The 19259-nt window shown below is 39.8% G+C and overlaps 1 protein-coding gene across 3 annotated transcripts in view; it reads right to left on the reverse strand.

The window, feature by feature from the left end:
• Window positions 1-19259, reverse strand: part of map1aa (microtubule-associated protein 1Aa) — a 30982-nt gene that overhangs the window by 1999 nt on the left and 9724 nt on the right. The window contains exons 1-6 of one of the 3 annotated variants that reach the window (XM_056258982.1): window positions 18833-18927; window positions 10362-10444; window positions 8247-8387; window positions 1132-8131; window positions 794-1026; window positions 50-589 (exon numbers count right to left, since the gene is read on the reverse strand). In XM_056258982.1, coding sequence (XP_056114957.1) covers window positions 434-589; window positions 794-1026; window positions 1132-7981 — 7239 coding nt within the window. In that variant the 5' untranslated portion in view covers window positions 7982-8131; window positions 8247-8387; window positions 10362-10444; window positions 18833-18927 and the 3' untranslated portion in view covers window positions 50-433. Of the gene's footprint in view, window positions 1-49; window positions 590-793; window positions 1027-1131; window positions 8132-8246; window positions 8388-10361; window positions 10445-18832; window positions 18928-19259 lie in introns of those variants that run through there. The other 2 variants (XM_056258981.1, XM_056258980.1) reach the window with 2 other exon arrangements.

A 19259-nucleotide genomic window follows, 5' to 3' on the forward strand; every position in this document is an offset into this window, starting at 1 on the left:
TTAAATATCATTGTAAACAAGGCTATACAGTATATCAACTTTGTTATTGTATTTATCACACTCGTTTGGTAACCTTGTTCAGTATAAAACTATGACTGGGAATGTGACCATGAAAACTAGTTTAAACAAGTTTGGCCCAAAATCTAAGGGTCAAGAATTTTCAGCAAGAAATCTATTACCTTATGTATGTATTGTACAACGTAAAGGGAAAAGCCACCCTGAAAAGTGAAGGCACGTCTTCCTTTTGTTCTCTTGAATTCTAGTAGCTAAACTCATCACAGGAAATGATCATTTAGGTTTGGATTTTAGGGCAATAGACAACATGTGCTGTTTTAAACCATGAGAAGTTAAAAATAAAAAGTGAGTAAACTACAATCAAGGCTGTAACGGACCATTTGAGAGAAAAGATGTGAACCTGGGAGCCATGTTGAATTTAGAACTCTATTTTGCAGGCAGGGAATGACTCGTCCTGCATCACAACTGTGCTGCTGCTGGCCAGGACCATGATGTTCAGCTCCTGTTGCTTCTCATGGGTCTGCTGATACCACTCACGGGTCACTTCTGTGTCATGAGTAGGTATCAATGTTACCTACAATAAGTACAGTGTAAGAGTAAGAGAAATAGTATAGCAAAGTATTAGTAATAGCACAGTGAGCTTCATTCATTGACCCCCCATTTACTGTATATGCATAGCATCAATAGAATATCCATCAAATGAATCAGCAAATGACAAACTTCCAATGTTGACATCTATAGAGAGACAAACAGAGAGACCAATTAACAAATATTATACCTGTAGATTGGATCCCCACTGTGCCTTTCCCTCTAGCAAGGCGTCTAGTACACTACGGCCCGGTTCTCCACTGCTGGAGTCGTTTCCACTCACTACATAATATGCAGAGCGAACACGTTTGAAAAACTCCTGGTCCACATTTTTAGCACTGCAGTGGTTGGGAATGTAGGCCAGATCCACATAGATAGGAGGACCAGGGGGCACAGCTGCACTGAATTTTGCAGAATTTGAACCTTTTAAGAAACAGTTAAAATTCACAAAAAAATGCTGTCAGTGTAATGTTGGCAAACAAAACAACAGCTCATCTTGATCTGCATATAGAAGATGTTTGTTCATACCTGCACTGTTCTTAAGGCCATTGACAAGGCCTTTGCCTGTGTTGTGGCTTGACCTTGACAGATCATCATCCATGTCCTTCTTCCTAAGAGAGGTGGGGTGAGTGGAGGGTTCCTTGGATGGGGACTTCTTCCGCCCAGTCTTCCGAGCAGGAGATGAGGACTTTGTCTTACTTAATTTACGTAAACCCTTTGTTTTGGTATCTTTCTTGACTGGTTTGTCTGTTATGCTTGACAGAGCCTCGGGGTCAACCATACATACATCAGGGTGAGGGGAATAAGGAGCAGGGTCCCTCATTGGTGACGGGAGGGGATCTTGATTTTTATTCGGCGACCTAGATGAGTAATGCTTCCCCCCATAAGCTCCAGATGATTTATCTACAGGCAGGTAATCTGCATCCTCATCAGAGTCATTGTTTCTTTCTGCTGTGATCGATGGATACTCTTCCGTACCTGGTGGAACATCAGAATCTGACTGGGAATGCAACGGCTCACTGACAGAAGTTGGAGGGGTGTCCTCCCCACTGGCACTAATCCCAGCAGCCAAGGCTCCAGAGAAGTGTTGCAATTCACTGTCCTCGCCATGATGACTGTGAGAGTGGTGGCGAGGTTGTTTGTCGGATCTTGTCTTCCCAGAAGGTTGCTGTTGATCAGATGCTTGGCTTCTCTGTTCCTCATTTTCTTCGTCACTTGAAAGTTGGCATAAGCTTGGGTTGATAAAGGATGGAGATGTGTCTCCTCTCCTCTGCTTGTACTCACAGGAAGAATAGCCTGGGGAAGCTGTGGATGAATGTGGACGGATACCAACATCTTTAGGATAGTCAGAGTCATCATCGTGTCTGCTTGGATCGTCTGCATAATAAGAGGGTTGGAAAGGTTGGTCTGTGGAGAGGGAAAGAGGACGGGCTGGGTGCTCTGGCTCAGTCTCTTCTTCTTCTTCATACTCATCTTCATGTCGATAGTGAGGTGGGGATGCCCCTGGGTAGATGTCTCGTTTCTGCTGCATTTCCCATTCACCTGGACTCCTAATTTTCTTTACATCAAATTCTTGGCCTTTTGTCTCTGTTTTTGACAAGCCTATCCCCAACTTGCTGGTTACACCAAAAGCCTCTGGTGCACTCAAACTAACTTCAGCAGGCCCATTTGTTGTGTCTGGTTTTATGGCCTCAGGGAAAGAGGAAGGATATGAGGTAAGGGCATCTGGAATAGTGGCTCCTAAACCAGAAGATATGTCCTTTGTTATTGTCTCACCCAAGGAAAAGGTGGCATCTTTCTTGTCTGCTTGAGCTGTAAGTGTAGATCTTTGGTACTGAAGTTTATGTTGTTCAGTTTCGTACATATAATCATCCTCCTCTTCACTACTCTCTGTGTCTTCATAGTACTGTTTTTCAGGGCACTCAAATGTCAGTGTTGATGAAGCACCATAAAGATCTTCAGGCATGCTATCTTTCTGTGTGGTCGGAGGGATTGTGGAATAAGGTCCAGTTGCACCAAATTCAGCTTGTAATCTTGAGTCCTCATCCCACTCCGGCTTATAAAAGCACTGAGTTTGTGGGCCTTGATCTGATATATTGCTTGTAGAATAAGCAGGATCCTTCTTATCACTTATACAAGTACCAGCATGTGGAGGGAAAGGTTTGATCTCCTCAAAGGGTGATAATGGTGAGAATCTTGCAAGACTAGGGGTGGATTCAGCAGTAGTGGTTGCAGGAGTCAGTTTCTCTGATACTTCTAAATATTCATCCTTAACCTGCCCACCAGAACTGGAAAAGGGTGAATCAACTACTGGTGAATGTTCATCTTTGAGAGATGAGAACTCTATTCCAGTACAGGCTGGAGTCTCTAACTCATCCCCAAACTGGTGGCTAGTGGACAGAGATGCTGAGGCTGATGAAGAATGACTGTAAGAAGAGGAAGAAGAGTATGCTGTGGCTGACATAGTTGCGTAACCGATGCCCAATGAAACAGGGTCTGCTGTTTTCTTCTCTGCTGCATCTGGTGTCTTTTGCTTGTCAAACTCAATATCTTTGCCATCATAGTGAGTAGAATATTTATCTTCAGCAGACTTTGTTGAGAGGGGCAAATATGACTTGACACATTTCTCATCATTTTCTACAAACTTATTTTTCTGCTCACTTGAAGAATGTTCAAATCCAGAGGAGATTGTCATTTGACTTTCATTGGGAAAAGATGAGGCATCACCTTTAACAGTTTGAAATGAGTCCTTGGGGCCCTCATGGCTTAGAGTGGATTCAAATGTTGTTGAACCTAGAAATTTCCCATAAGTTTCAGAGCCAAAGCTGTAGTCATTAGTAATGGTGTCTTTCTTTTCATCCTGGAATTGAGTAGGTACAGTGCTGATAGCACTAGTCAGTGGGCACTGGGCATCTTTCTCTTGTCTGTCTTTGGCACCTTTCTCAGTATCACTATCACTTACATCCTCATCATCCTCATCTTCATCGTCCTCTTCATCGTCCTCTTCATCCTCATCCTCTCCATCAGCGAACATCTTCATGTTTCCAGCTATTACTTCTTTTGTGCTAAATGTAGATTGGCCTAACATAGAACTCGTACTTTTAGCACTGTAATCAGAGATGAAGCTGTCAGCTGCATAATGGACTGATTGTGATGCACCAACCTCTGCCATTCCACTGAAATCTGGGTTTTCAAATTTAACTGAAAAGGGGTCTCTCTCTGCTGAAGCAGGTGAGGTTTTTTCAATTGTCTTTTCTTCAACTTTATTTATTTTCTCAGAGAATGTTCCTTCAGTGTTATCTCTAAACTGTGGTGTCCCATAGACACTTTGTGTTTCACTATATGAAGCTAATGATGTTTCCTTTGCATCTGATGCTTTAAAGTCATACATTTTGCCAGTGGAAGATTCTAGGGAATCCTCCTTTTCTGTTTTCTTTAGAGTAACATCAGTATCATCAAAAGTGTGCTCAGCAGGCAGATTTGGAGAGTAGGAATCCACTGAACTTGATTTACTGTCATACACATCAGAATATGTAAAGCTTTTCCCGACATAGGGTGTATCTTGCCTAACCACCCTCTCAAATTCCCCTTTGAGGCCTTTCTCACACTCTGGGAAGGAATACAAGTTGAAATGGACACTTTTATCGCTGTCTTTAGAGATCACGTTTGGGTCATCTATCTCTGAAAATGACGCATCTTTTTTGCCTTGGTTTGCTGACATGGAATCTAACTTGTCCTGTGGTCCTTTTACGCTTGAGTAAGTACCATCTTCAGTTTCACTTTCATCTTCCTCTCCTGAGCTGAGCATCTGGGATTTGTGCTCATGGCCCAAGTAGGTCACATTTTGTGGTTTATCTTCCTTATCCACAGATTCTTTCTCATTTTCAAACAGCTTCTCCTCTTTTAGGAGTGTTGCATCATTGGAATATTCTTCATCAAGAAAAGTGCACTCCCTCTCCTCTATGTATTTAGCTTTACCACACACTTTAGAGCTTCCCTTTCCATAATAATCATCTTTCTCTTCATCTTCATCCTCTTCAGAGTCACATATTGCAGCTTTAGTGCTAGAGAACCCCTTTCCAAAAGGGTCCACTTCGTCATCAATTATTTTCACACTTTTCAGACTTTCAGACATTTTGTCAGCAGCAGCATCTTGGGTCATATACTTCTGAGAGTCAAAAGTCTCCCTGTCTATTTTTTCATCTTTGTCCATAATCAGTGTCTTTTGTGACCTTTCCTCAGTGGGAGAGTAGCTACTGCTGGTTGGTCCTGATTGTGTGGGCGAGGCAAATCTCACAGTGCTGTCATCTGGGCTGAGGCATCTTTCTTCACTCTCTGAGATAATACTCGTCTCTGAGGTGCAAGGCAAATTTGGTGAGAAGGACAAACTTTTATCAGAGGCGCCCAATTTAGATTCATCCTTAGAGAGTGAGAGTCCCTTTTCATCTTTTTCTTGTGTGCCAAAATACATCACAGGAGGAGAAATAGGCGCAGCCGATGAGGGAAAGTTATCAGAAGCTTTTTCAATGTCTTGGAGCATCGCAGCAGATGCGTAACCCTCGTGGATCTTTCCAAGTGGCATATCAACATTTGGTGTCTGATCCTCATCCTCTTCCTCATCCTCTTCATCCTCATAATTTGTGGGAACTGTAGCCTTCACTGTAGGTTCTGTTTCTGGAACAATGGGTAGATATTCCTCTGAAGGAGGTGATTTAAAACATTTGTCCTCCTCTAAGGAAGAAGTTGGAGATATAGTTCCAGCAGAGTGGAGGTACTCCTTTCCATGAGTGGCATCTGTCTGTACAGATGATGGTATACTATTTATAGTATCTAAGAGTAAAGAGCTTTTTCCTGCATCTTCTGTAGGTGGTGCTGTCACAGATGCTATAGACTGATCTTCAGTAACAGATGTTGCAAAGGATGATAATTTGTCATATTCGGTGATGGAGGTGGCTGATGATATATGCTCTTCTTCAGCCAATGGAGCCGCAATTATATTGGATGCATAAGCTGACAGAACTGGCTCCTGGTCTAGTGCAAAACCCTTTGATGATAACTCAGAAGCAACAGATATGGTTGGTGGTTTCATGCCATGGATGGTGTCAAAAGTCCCTGGTTCATCAGGAACTGAGATGTCATAAGAACCAACATCATACTGAAGATGTGGGATTCTCTCCTCTGTCTCCTCATTAATTTCCTCATCAGAGATGGTCTGCTCTGTCTCAGAGTAGCCTGGAATGGTCTCATCTTGGATGAAAGAAACATGCTCTGCAGCACCCAGTGGTTTGGCAGATTTAATGTCACTTTGTTTTGTCTCCCAGTCCTTTCCAAGTTTTTCTTTCCTAGCCTCGTCTGACTTGTACTTGAGCTCCGTCTCGTGAACTATATCCTCTGCTTCCTCAAGCTCTGCTTTCTCAATCACATCCTCATCTTCTTCACTTTCACTCTTTTTGGGTTTCATTTCAAACTCTTTATCTTCTTTGGCATTTTCTTGCCATTTTTTAACTTCACCCATCTCCACAAAGTCAGATGTTTTAGCACTTTTCAGTTTTGTGGCATAGTCATCCTCTATGTCATCTTCTGTAGTAGCACATTCATCCTCAAATCTATCAGTGGCTTTAGAGGGGTGTTTATTTGTGATTACTCCATATGGCACCTGTTCCTCATGAGGGGACTCTGTCTCAACATCAGTTGTAGTTATTCCCTCATCAGGAGATTCAATGTGAGGGACGACAGTGTCCACTGCTGACAGAAGATTTGGGAGTATTTTACTCTCTTTGGGCTTGGAAAGCTCCTCTTCCAGTCGCAAGGCTTCAAAATCCTTGGTAAGATCCTCTGGGGAGGAGACTAAGGACCTATCACTCTCCTGTTTCACCACTGAAGCTTGTTTAGCAGCTGGCCTGTTTTCTTGCTCCTTTGCAGCTTTAGTTTTTTCTGTTTTAGGCTTTACTTGAACCTTTGCTTTGTTCAGAGTCTTCCTGACTTCAGGGGTGAAAGGCTTTAAGTCAGGTTTTGTGATTTTTCTCAACTCTGGCTTAATTTTTTCTTTTTTCTTCTCCTCTTTACTTTTGAGTTCTTTTTTAACTATGCCCTCTTTTTTTACATCTGTTTTTTCTTTCTTTGCGTCTATCTTTTCCTGATCTTTCTTTTCCTCCATCTTAGATGCCCTCTCCTTGATATGTTTTTTAGGTGACTTTTCTCTCTGTAGTTTCTTTTTCTCTTGCTTAAGTGAATCGGGTGACGCCGTTTTAGGTTTCAGTGGTTTTGGAGTTTTAACAGTCTCTTTCATTTTCTTCTCTTTCTTTTCAACTTTCAAGTTCTCCTTTCCAGATTCACTCTTTGACTCAATATCTTCATTTGCCTCTTTCTTGCTCGCTTTTGTAGTGGAAGACATTTTAGTGGATGATTTGAGACTTTCTTTGCTATCAGTTCTCAGCTTCATTTTAGTTTGTTTAATTAGTGGAGGTGGAGCTCCAGATGACATGTCCTTTTGAGTGGCAACTGGATAACGCAAGAAATCGAGATGCCTCAGCTTTTCCAGCCCCTCAAATATTTTGTTTTGTGGGGCATTTCCAGGAAACAGTACTCTCACAATCTTTTCAGTTGGACTGGCAGGTACCCACACAACCAGAGCTGTCACTGATGTGAGGTAAGGAACAGAAATCTCACCCTCTTTGCCATTGGACAGAACAATGCCAGTTTTAGCTTTACTATTACCAGCCCACTTCTGCATGAAGAATTGCATTTCCTTACTGTCCTTGAGAGGATTTAGAACATACATGTCTAGTTTCCCAACACCCAACTTGTGAAAGAGTGTTAAAGGCTCAATTGTGTTGCTTACAACTCTATATAGAGGCTCAGGTTTGATGCCTAGTTTGTGAAGGTACTGCAATGTAAGAGAGGCCTCCTCAATGCTCCTCTTTGCTTTCAGTGTGGATTCAGGCATCTTCAGCTTTTCTGGAACATTAAAGAACACAACACCAAGCTCTGGTGAGATCAGGTTTTTCATCCAGTCTCCATAGGTATTTGAACCACGGCTCTTCTCTTCCTCCTGCTCTGCGATTTTTCTCTGTAACAGTCCATTTATGCCAGGGAGATTATCTGCCCCTATATGGGTAAGGAGAACAGAATCAATCCTATCCAAATGTCTGACCAGCTTCCAGAAGCAAGACTTTCTGTCTGATCCACCATCAATCAAAATATTAAAGCCATTGACAGCAAACAAAGCAGAGTCGCCCCGTCCTCCAGGAAAGATATAGCAGCATGGCTTGGACAACTTGAGGAACCCTCCTGAGGTTGGTGGTTCCAGGAGCTCAAAAGGAGAGGGAACATCCACTGTCTCAGAGACATATTCTGTGAACTCGCTCACACCTTCCATCTCAGGCAACACAGGCTCAGGGTTCAGTCTGTACTTCAATAAGCTCTGGTCCTGTACGTACCCTAGGGAGCTCCAGCCCCCCTCTCCTTTACAGGACACAGTCAAACAGGCTTGCTGACCTGTGGATGGCTGGTTTAAGAGATCTTTAATCTACAAAGAAAGAAAGAAAAATTAAAAGTTCAATTAAAAAAATAAAAATAAAAAGGAAATGCTTAAGTGCTGTGTGAAGTATTATGGGATTGGTAATGGTACAATAGCTACTTACCCTACGACTTGAGAGAATGTCAGAGAAATTTTTCCAACCAAACACTCCACTTTGCAGGATAATGTCACCAGTCTGTTCAGTACTTTGCCCACTTAGGACCAATAACTTATATCCTGCTGAGTCACAGAGCAGTGTTCTGAACTAGAAAAGAAAAATAATGCATTTATTGTTATATTTAAAGGCACAGTATGTAAGTTAACAATAACAAAAGTGTAGCTTGATGATGCCATTAATAAGCGTGAAATCATGGGAGTTGTCGTCTTCACCTCCACAGCCAGCAGATGGAAAGCAATCTGACGGGACTCAAGGCAGAAATCATGTTCATAGATGAGCTGATGCATTTTAAGGAACAGGGCCTTAAGGCACAGCTCATCCATTACACCTGGTATTAAGATGCGGTTTAATCGATCGGATCACAAGTGGACGACACTAAATAAATACAGGTGCTAAAAACGGAGTCTAAAACGTTTTGAGCTTGACCACTTCTAGAGGTCCTTAACACGTAAACATTACGGGAAGAGCGTTAACCCGGTAGGATTTAAACTTTGTCAGCTGAAGACCCAAGTTTGGTTTGAAGATGAAAAATGTACCAAGCACAATGTTCTTTCACCATTCCTGATTTCTAACACGCACTTGCAGCATTCGGCCTGCGCGTGGTCTTGCAGCTCTCAGAGGAGAAACGACAGCTTCTGCTCTCTGTTTATCCATCGTACATATGTAAATTGCATGAGCTTATTTCGTCCATTACATCGAAAGATCTGAAAAAACCTATACATTTACCCACCCATAGACCCTCCCCTCAAAGAAACCAGGACAGAAGTGGTTGAAAGTGGACAAAAGAGACGGATTAAAACACCAGATGTAAACGGGTATGTGTCTCCTTTGTCTACTTGTGATCTGATCGACCAAAACGCATCTTAATGCCAGGTGTAAAAACAGGGCCTAAGTTTTATTAATGTTACTGTAGTATGAAGTATGGCAGGGTCCCAAGGAATGACGACAGTGAAGGGCAAGAGAGGACCACCCAGGCCTGGGGCTTTTTACGTTGCTGTTTTAATTATGCTTATATGCCGCAGTCGGGTGCTGGCACTCCTTTCGGTTTGTTGTTTATGTCTATTACAATTAAAGTTACATTTAACGTTTGCCAGTTCCCGCCTCCTTGCTCCCTGAACTTGAATTTTGTTGCAGTTACTTTTGATGACTTAAATTCACATTATTTTACTTCATTATATTGAAAAATTCAGCAAGTGCTGAATTATTACTCATACAGGTCACTTTATTTAATGAATTAAAATTGTGGGGTCAGAACAATCAAACTAAAAATACAGTATGTATTGTGCACATGGGATACTATGTATGTTGAAAGTTATGTTATATTGGTACTCGGTGGCTGTATGAGACACTTGTTGCACATTGAAGTAAACTAGATCGATATTAGAATATAATATTAATATAACCTGGATGACTTGTGTTGCTAAACGGCATCCGATTAATTTTAAAGTATACTGTATGATAGAGAAAATGTATTACTGTTACAACAAATACAGCTCTTTCTGATTATGCTATGTTAGCCAAGACAAAATTGTTGTCTATTCGATGCATTGTACAAACATGTTACTTGCGGGAAATCAAGAAAACAAGAGATTCAAACAATAAGACTAACCGTGTTGAGCTATATACTGTAACAATGATTAGTTTTCTGTCAATAAAGGTATCCAAACAGTTGCTCACCTGTCAAATAAAACACAATATATTTTAAAGCATCTGTGGTGTTTCCATGGTTTCTACGGAAGTGAAATCGAGGGTAAAACAGATATGACGTCATTGACAGGTGGAGCAATGAGAAGGGACATTACACTGGTTAAAATAGCTGATTTCTCTTGATTTAAACATCGTTGGTAACATTTGGGATAATGTAAGTACACAAGACAACAAAATATATAACACTGTGCTAGTGGTTTTCGGATATTTTAATGCAAAAATCTTACATTTTGTGCGTTTAACGTTATAATTGATTTAACGTTATAATTGATATCTTAGATGCGTATGTGGTTGCATGCAAATAAAATGTTGAAAAAACCCGGAGAGAGAAAAAATTTCTTTTTTTACAATTACCTCTATAGCAATATTCTCCTCAGAAGGATTCACCAACACAACAGTCTCCAGAACATCACTCTTGTATTGCAAAAGTCTCTGTCCTAAAAGAAAATTGAAAAAATTTTTTGAAAACAACGAATGTTTAAAAAAAAAATTATTGACAATACAATTTATTTTGAAGAATTTTGCATCTGATTTTGAGAAACATTAGAGATAAAGGTTGCACCCTACTGGAATGATGCAATGACTGCCTCCATGCATTTAATTACTGTTTACCATTCATTCTCTCTTCCCGCTCCTGTGCAAGAATACACTAATCCTGTGAAAGCAGTCTTCTCAATTCCATGCAATCAAAACAATATTGCAAAGCTCCTGCAAGCAAATCTATTGGCTGTTGCCATGGGGATGGTGAGGTGGCTATTGCCGCCAGCTGCGTTACACTGACCCAGTCTTGGTGCTGCACGACGCATTGCAGCATTTCTGAAAAGGATGAAAAAATCCTCTCTCTAGCTGAAAATGTAAATCCAGCATCGCACAGTTGAAACACACACACACACACACAAATGTGACCCTGTGCATCATTAGGCTATAATAAGCACATAGCTCTCGTTGGCTGTTAAAAACGTCACTGCTTTAGATCTTTCTATATAGGGTTTCTATAGGGTCATTTTCACAGCATTGAGATAGGAGCAAGGGCGTGTGGACTTAAATAGCACACTGAGGATTGACTGAGCTCTGAGTCCTCACATACTCTCAGTACCTTAAAGGGGACATTTCTCCATGTTTAAGTGCTATAAACGGGTCCCCGGTGCATCTACTAACCCAGGAAACGTGAAAAGTGACAACTCAGTAATTTTGTTTTGGTTAGCATTTCTCTGCAAGCATTTAAAAAAATAGGCCGATCAGATTTTGCCCCCCTTCTGACGTAGGAAGGGGATCTTATTATGATATTACCGCCCCATTAATCTGCACGTTTCCACCCACGGCGCAACAATTTTGGTTTTTGCAAGCGATAACAGTGTAACCAGTTCTAACGCAATGGCAAAAGTTCGAGCAAAACATGCAATATAACGGCTCCTTAAGGTTTTCTTCCGATTAAAAGATTCACGCTTCAACTGATGTCTTAACGTTTAATATCTTCTTTGCATAAGAAGTCTTGTGTCACGCCATCGCGACCTTATTTCAAGACCACTAGAACATCGTGACACCCTTTGGGTATTGTTTGACATCTTTCAACTTCTTTACATCATGACACCGTGAAAAACGGAACAAATAAAATTACATTTAGATGCATAATGTAATGTGAAAGTGTATTTCTGTCCATATCACAGTTTCCAAGTCCATAGCTTATTAAATCAGTATCAACACACACAAAGCACATTAACTTGCAAATTAACAGACGAAATCCATGCCTTCTAATCAGAAATCCAGGGGACATTAAGAGACATTTGGAGACATTTTTTCCATGCAAATATTCTTCTCGATCAGACACACCTAAGTTCGTGTACATCTCCTCATGGTTCTGATATTCACACAGCTAGCTAAATCACATGACAAGTTATAACACTACACATTTTTACCTGTAGGTGTCGCTATTACCAACTTACTGCAATACTCAAATACAATTTCCAAATGAACATTCATAACACATCACACAACATTTGTAATAAACAAAATACCTTTTCACAAATAAATAACTGACATATTTAGAAAGAAAATACGCCTTTATCTGTGACAGCTACATGCAAACTGTTCTGTTGTTGGCTGCACAGACGAGCACAGAACACTGACCAAAAAATGTCACAGCTGTCTTATAAAGACCTCAGGGAACTGTGTCAACTTGTGTAAAAGTTAAACATGACGGTACACGCAAGTCGATGAGATGAATCAATGTAACTCCTCAACGACAACATAAATATCCACTAACCATTCAGAAATGTCCAGGTGGAGTCTAAAAGTTGCAAACTCTTCCTGAGTCTCTATGTAAGGCTGCACTCCACTACTGTACTGGTTATTTCTGAGATTTTGATGAGATTGGCATGTTTTGTTATTGCTGGAGATGGCCGTCTTCTGAAGGAGAAGGAGGAGGAGGAGGGAGGGAGGGGGGGGACACACAAAAGTCACGTTTTTTGCTCGCACACAAAAAGGGGCAAGTTTGACAAGCTATAATAAATGATGTGGGGGGTATTTTGAGCTGAAATTTCACAGACACATTCTGGGGACACCATAGATTTATATGACATCTTGTGAAACGGGCCATAATATGTCACCTTTAAAGGGTTAGGCTAGTTCTCCCAAACTCCCAAAAATGGGGGAATCACACATTATAAAATAAATGTTTTTCTCCAAAACACGTTGGCCACAATTATTGGTACCCCTAGAATTTTTTACGAGTGAAATATCTCTGAAGGATATTCCCATTCATGTTTACCTTTTTTTAGCACACCAGGGTGACTAGGAACATGAACTTGTCCAGCCATGACTTCTTGTTTCACAGGAGTATAAATATGAGAAAACACAAAGGCCAAATTCCCTTAATCATCCATCACAATGAGTAAAACCAAAGAATATAGTTCTGATGTGCATCAAAAGATTGTTGAGCTTCACAAAATAGAAAGTGGCTGTAAGAAAATAGCTAAAGAATTGTAGCAAAAATCCCCATTTTGAACATCAGGGCAATAATTAAGAAGTTCCAATCAACTAAAGATGTTACGAATCTGTCTGGGAGACGACATGTGTCTCTATCGTCTTAATGCACGGTGAGGAGGAGAGTTTGAGTGGCAAAAGACTCTCCAAGGATCACAGATGGAGAATTGCAGAGATTAGTTGAGTCTTGGGGTCAGAAAGCCTATAAAAAAAAAAAAACATCAAACAACCCCTACATCCCCACATGTTGTTTGGGAGGGTTTCAAGAAAAATCTTCCTCGCTCCTCCAAAAACAAACTCCAGCATATTCAGTTGTCAGACACGACTGGAACTTCAAAAGGGACGAAATTATATGGTCAGATGAAACTAAAAAAAGAGCTTTTTGGCAGCAAACACGCTAGATGGGCTTGGTGCACACAGGGATAAAAATTACCCCATGTGTACAATTTAATAAACCGTTGGATCTTTAATGTTGTGGGCCTTTTTTTTTTTGCTGAATGTCCTGGACATCTTGTTCAGATACATGGCATTATGGATTCTAGCAAATATCAACAGATAAAAAATCAAAACCTGGCGGCCTCTGCTAGAAATCTTATAATGGGCCGTGGTTGGATCTTCCATCAGGACAACGATCCAAAACAAACATCAAAATCAACACAAAAATGTGTCACTGAGCACAAAATGAAGCTTCCGCCATGACCATCCCAGTCCCTGACCTGATGAGTGGAGTGAACTGAAGAGAAGAAGCACCAACATGGATCTGGGAATCTGAAGGATCTGGAGAGATTCTGTATGGAGGAATGGAACTTGGAACTCTGAACTTTTGTCAGGTTTTCTCCAAACTCATCAGGCATTATAGAAGAAGACTCAGAGCTGTTTTCTTGGCGAAAGGAGACTGCAAAAAGTATTTAATAAAAGGGTGCCAATAATTGTGGCCAATGTGTTTTGGAGAAAAACATTTATTTCATAATGTGATTTCCCCCCCACTTTCAATTCTTTTACTTCAATGAAAGGTTAGATTTTTGGTAATTTTTTTAATGAAAGATCAAAAGGATAAACGATGCAATTTATTTTTTACAGCCAGTTTTGATCATATTTACCTGGGGTGCCATTAATTCTGACCACCACTGTAAACATTCATCAACTCACACATCAGTTGTGGTAAACGGAAGCACAAGCATGTTCGCTTGGCGTGCGAGAACCAATGAAGTTAATTCTTGTGTTACGCATGTTTGAGCTTCCAAAAGAAACAATGAGGTTCATTCCCATGTTACGCAGCACATTTGAGCTCCCACAAGAACCAATGAGGTTCATTTTCGTGTTACGCAACACGTTTGAGCTTCTGCAGGAACCATTGAGGTTAATTGTGTGTTATGCACGTTTGAACTTTCACAAGAACCAATGAGGTTCATTCTCGTATTACACAGCATGTTTGAACTTCCTCAAGAACCAATGAGGTTCATTCTCCTGTTGCGCAGCATGTTTCAGCTTCTGCAAGTGGTTTGTTATTACATGTCAAGCAGGTTCGGTTGAGCGTCTGTATTTTTGCTGATCAATGTTTATATATGAATAAAAGCCTAAATTCAATCTGTTCATCATATAAATTGATCGAGTCTCTTTAGACAATTTGGACTTTCATACATATGGATTAGTTTTACAATGTCTTTATGAACTTTTTTAAGCGTCAAAAGTGTCAGTTGCGTAGCTGTCAATGGAGGGACAGAAAGCTCTCAGATTTCATCAAAAAGATCTTCATTTGTGTTCCGAAGATGAACGAAAGTCTTACGGGTTTGGAACGACACGAGGGTGAGTAATCAATGACCGATTTTTTTTTTTTTTTAAAGGCTATGATAAATTTACATTTTAAAGCATGTCTGGACAAACTCCCACAAAATAAAAAAGACATTTTGTCTAATAAAAAAATTAATGTAAGACCGTGAATAACATTTTCTGGCAGATCACACTATGGACTCTGGATGGTAGCAGTGGACTAAAAATAGTGCTAACCCAGTTTAACCTTCAGACTCTAACAGCATCATTTCATTTTCAATGTTTATCTGAAAATGGAAACCTTTTAAGGAATTGTAGCTTGTTATATTAAACTCCAAATAATTCTGGTCATTTATGCTGGGTTGAAATTTGACTTTCAAGACATTTGACATCATTATGACATCCTTTCCTTCAGAATCAATAAGATGCTTTTGGACAGCTGTTGTCAACATGACCTTGAGATGTGCTTTTGCTTTGAGATGGAGAACAGATAACATTATGAGCAGCTAAATCAGGCTGCATGGTCTCCTGTGACATTGAGCATACACACAACTTCACCTTACTACCATTCTGAAGAAAATGCATTTGTAAATTCTACTCTAATTCATGTCAGGATGTGGAAATGGTTTGTGCTTTTATAAGAACATTATTCCAAAGATAGATTTTTATTTAGGAATCTGTTTATTTCATTTACATTGAAATGATCTAATTTGTAAGTTAATAATAAATGGAACAAATTTGTTGTAAAGCAAACGATTAAATTAATTTCTTTCCACAAACAGTTAGCCAGCATGGGTTATTCTGTGAGTTATCGGCTTGCACTACAGGTTAAGAATAGTCAAATAATCAGGCGCCGGACATGCTCTGTTTATTATGATCTGGATGATATGAAATTCTGTTATTTCAGTACCAGACAGTAAATAAATTGCCCGTAGTTAATATATAAATATATAAACTGTTTATTAAACCTATAAAATATTATTTCAGAACCACTTTTTTTCATAAGTGATTTGTATCCACTTGAATCATGTACACAGTTACAGTAATATTTAGCAGCTCAGCAGATGGTTTCTAAAATTAGCTAATTCAGTATCACTCAACTGAGAATGTAAAACACTGACAAATGGGGTCAGATGTATTTTACACTTGCTAAGACTAATTTGGTATTTGACAACAATCCAGAGAAGATCTTTACTCTGTGCATTTTAAGCTTCACAAGCAATTTTGGCTTTTAGGATTAAATGATAAGCACAAGTTATCCAGGCGACTGACACGCTTTCAGCAAGAAATTAGTGGAACTGACTGATTGCCTCACAGGCTTAAAGAGTTTTAAAGTCACACTTAATATCTGCCTTTGATGCCTCCAAAATCTTTATCCCTAAATCACAAATTAGCTCATTTTGGAACAGTGACACATGCTTTTGTGTAAAAAGATCATAATTTCAAAGTAGATATGGCAATATGAGCGACATCTGAGGTCTAATTTAGCTTTTCCACCAGATGGAAGTTGCTCCTGACTATATTTGCAACTATACTTGCAAGACCGGCTCTTCACTCATCGGGGAAAATGAGGTGTAAATGTGATCGCCTCGTGGCTGAATGTTTCAACACTTCATTATCATTAAAGTGAATCAAAAGTATTACATTTGTTGAGCCAATGTTATCTCATTGCCCTGTCCTTGATTGCTGTTCAGCTGTCTCTGAATCACACTGTGTGTGATACGAACAGACAGGAAGAGAGAGAGAGAGAGAGAGAAAGAGAGAGAGAGAGAGAGAGAGAGAGAGAGAGAGAGAGAGAGAGAGAGAGAGAGAGAGAGAGAGAGAGAGAGAGAGAGAGAGAGAGAGAGAGAGAGAGAGAGAGAGAGAGAGAGAGAGAGGAGGTGTGTAACAGTTTTTAAACCGTTATCTAGGGGTAGTGATTATAGTGATAATAAGCAGCTGCAATCTTATTAAAGCCACTTAATCTTAGCAGTGAAATTCTGAGCACTACATTGGAACTGGCCTATCCGTGCCTTTGACTGCAACAAGTTTATCTCGATCAAATACTTGTTAACAAGCAAGGGAGACAGAGTCCCCTTATAGAGAAGCAAGTCAAGTGTTGAGCTCTCATTCATATATGTGCTCTTGCGGTGTAATGGACCCCATTACACTGTAAACAGCTGGAGCGAATGAATGCGGAATATGAGTTGACTTAATACAAATGGCTCATTTAAATGCGCAATAAATGACTAAAAGGGATCAATTGTCCAAAGCACAAAGGGGCACTGGCCTTAAAGTGCCCATTTTGGAAATTATTTGTTACATGCAAGTAAACTGAAAGCTTCAAGGCATCATTTAAAATGATACAAAAATAATTTGCATCCATAATCGCTTTTGATGATTAAAGACCAAGGACAAAAAACAGTGCTTGTGCTTTTGGTCATGCCATGCTCTTTGAACAATAATGATAACAGGTGTAAAGGACTGGTAAACAAACACACACACACACACACACACGTTGTGTTGTCATGTTTTATGGGGACTTTCCATAGACATAATGATTTTTATACTGTAACTATATTTTATCCCCCTACACTAACCCTGCCCCTAAACCTGCCCATCACACAAAACTTTCTGCATTTTTACATTTTTCAAAAAAACATCACTTAGTATGATTTACAAGCTTTTCTCCAGCTGGACCCAAAAAATGTCCCCGCAAGGACAAGGATTTCAAGTATTACCATCTTTGTGGGGACATTTTGTCCCCATAATGTAGGGTTTACAAGGACACACACACACACACACACACACACACACACACACACACACAGTCATTTGAAACGGGGACAGGATGCTGCTGGAGTAAAATCCTTCTCTCCTTCCATCAATACATCTGACCTCAGCGAAGCAAATGTCTGATAGCTTTTTTAAACAATCCACATCAGAGATCATCACAAGTTATGTTTCAATCACTGCCGTTCTAAACACAAACTGTAGCACTTATTTGTATCAGCTCAACTGACATGTTATGAGCATACCAAACAAGATAGACAATATTTTTAAAATCATTTCACATGACAAATAGGTGTGTCCATATTAAATGACTATTCTGTCATCATTTACTCATCCTGGTCCAAAGCTCTATGACTTTCTTCTATGAAACCCCCCCCCCCCCCCCCCCCCAAAAAAAAAAGATGCTAATGTTTTCCCAGAGATGATCTTTGTTTCCGCATGTGTTCCACAGTAATTCGCTTTTGAAACACTATAGCCTGCCCTGCCTAAGCATGAGTAGGCTAAATGATGACTGATTTTTCAAGGTGAACTATTCCTTTAAGATGAAACTGTTTACAACGAGCAAAGATCTCAGTCCATCACTCTGGTTCTGCTTCACAGAGATACCTAATTAACTAATCTATGAGATTTATGTCTGGCCTGTGGAATCGGCGCACATTTTTTTTTTATCTCACGCGGTGACGCGCACTCGAGCGCGCGGATGATTCCTCAGATGCCCTGCTGCATTCCCATAATAGTCAGAATCACAATTAAGATCTGGGTCACGGTGAAATAATAATGTGTTTTTCACAAAAAAAAGGATTTTTGGGGAGATTTCTAACAAAATCCGAATTCGTTAATGTTTGCAAAAAAAATTTAAATTCCGCAACTGTAGTGGCTTGAGAACATGGGCTGAAATAGAAAACAAATCTAGCAAAAGTGAGGAAACAAATAATAAATAAAATGTAATTTTCTTCCTCATATTCTAGCTCAAATATTTCCCTATGCTGTCGAAGATTTTTGCTTATCACCTTGGCATCTTAGATTCCTCGTACTGTACTACTTTCATGCACTTTCACTGATGGCATAATCGTAGCTTCACGCTTTACAACAGCTTGGGTTTCTGCGACCTTTAGATAAATCCGTGAACAAGCCAAAAGCGATACAGACCTATAGACAGTCAGTGTAAGCGGTTGACACGATACTAGATCAGCAATACTGCACATATCATGAATGAATAACCTCGGTCAGAGATCAAGATATTTGAACCATATATGCCAATAATCAAACATCTGAAGAATTATATGACAGATTAGACCTACCGTTGCTGATGCTGAGCTGTGCGTATCGTACGTCGAGAGCGCGCACACAGACACGCGAGTGCGCGAGAGGGTGTGGGTGTGGCCTATGAGCCTGCATGCACTTGATGACACTTGAGGAATAAGAAATATGGAACAATGTGATTGTGATCACATTTCAGTGATAGTCAAAGTCGTATTTTTTTCTGCTTTTTTTAAAGTTTTATTTTTTAATTATTTTAATTATTTGTTACTCATTGTCATGGATCACAAGATGTTACAGGGCATAACAGTATAATATTTTCTGTAAAATGTGTCTAGCTGAAAATCATGATCTTGTTATCCGAATTAGTCCGTGTATTTTATCCATCATGTATCATTGTGTAATCAAAATATTTAATTTTAGGCTACTTTACTTTTGGTAATATTTCCTTTATTTTATTTATAAAAT

This window comes from Rhinichthys klamathensis, unplaced genomic scaffold (genome assembly GCF_029890125.1).
Source record: "Rhinichthys klamathensis goyatoka isolate OS25496 unplaced genomic scaffold, OSU_Roscu_1.1 h1tg000161l_1, whole genome shotgun sequence".
In the NCBI taxonomy this organism is placed as follows: domain Eukaryota; kingdom Metazoa; phylum Chordata; class Actinopteri; order Cypriniformes; family Leuciscidae; genus Rhinichthys; species Rhinichthys klamathensis.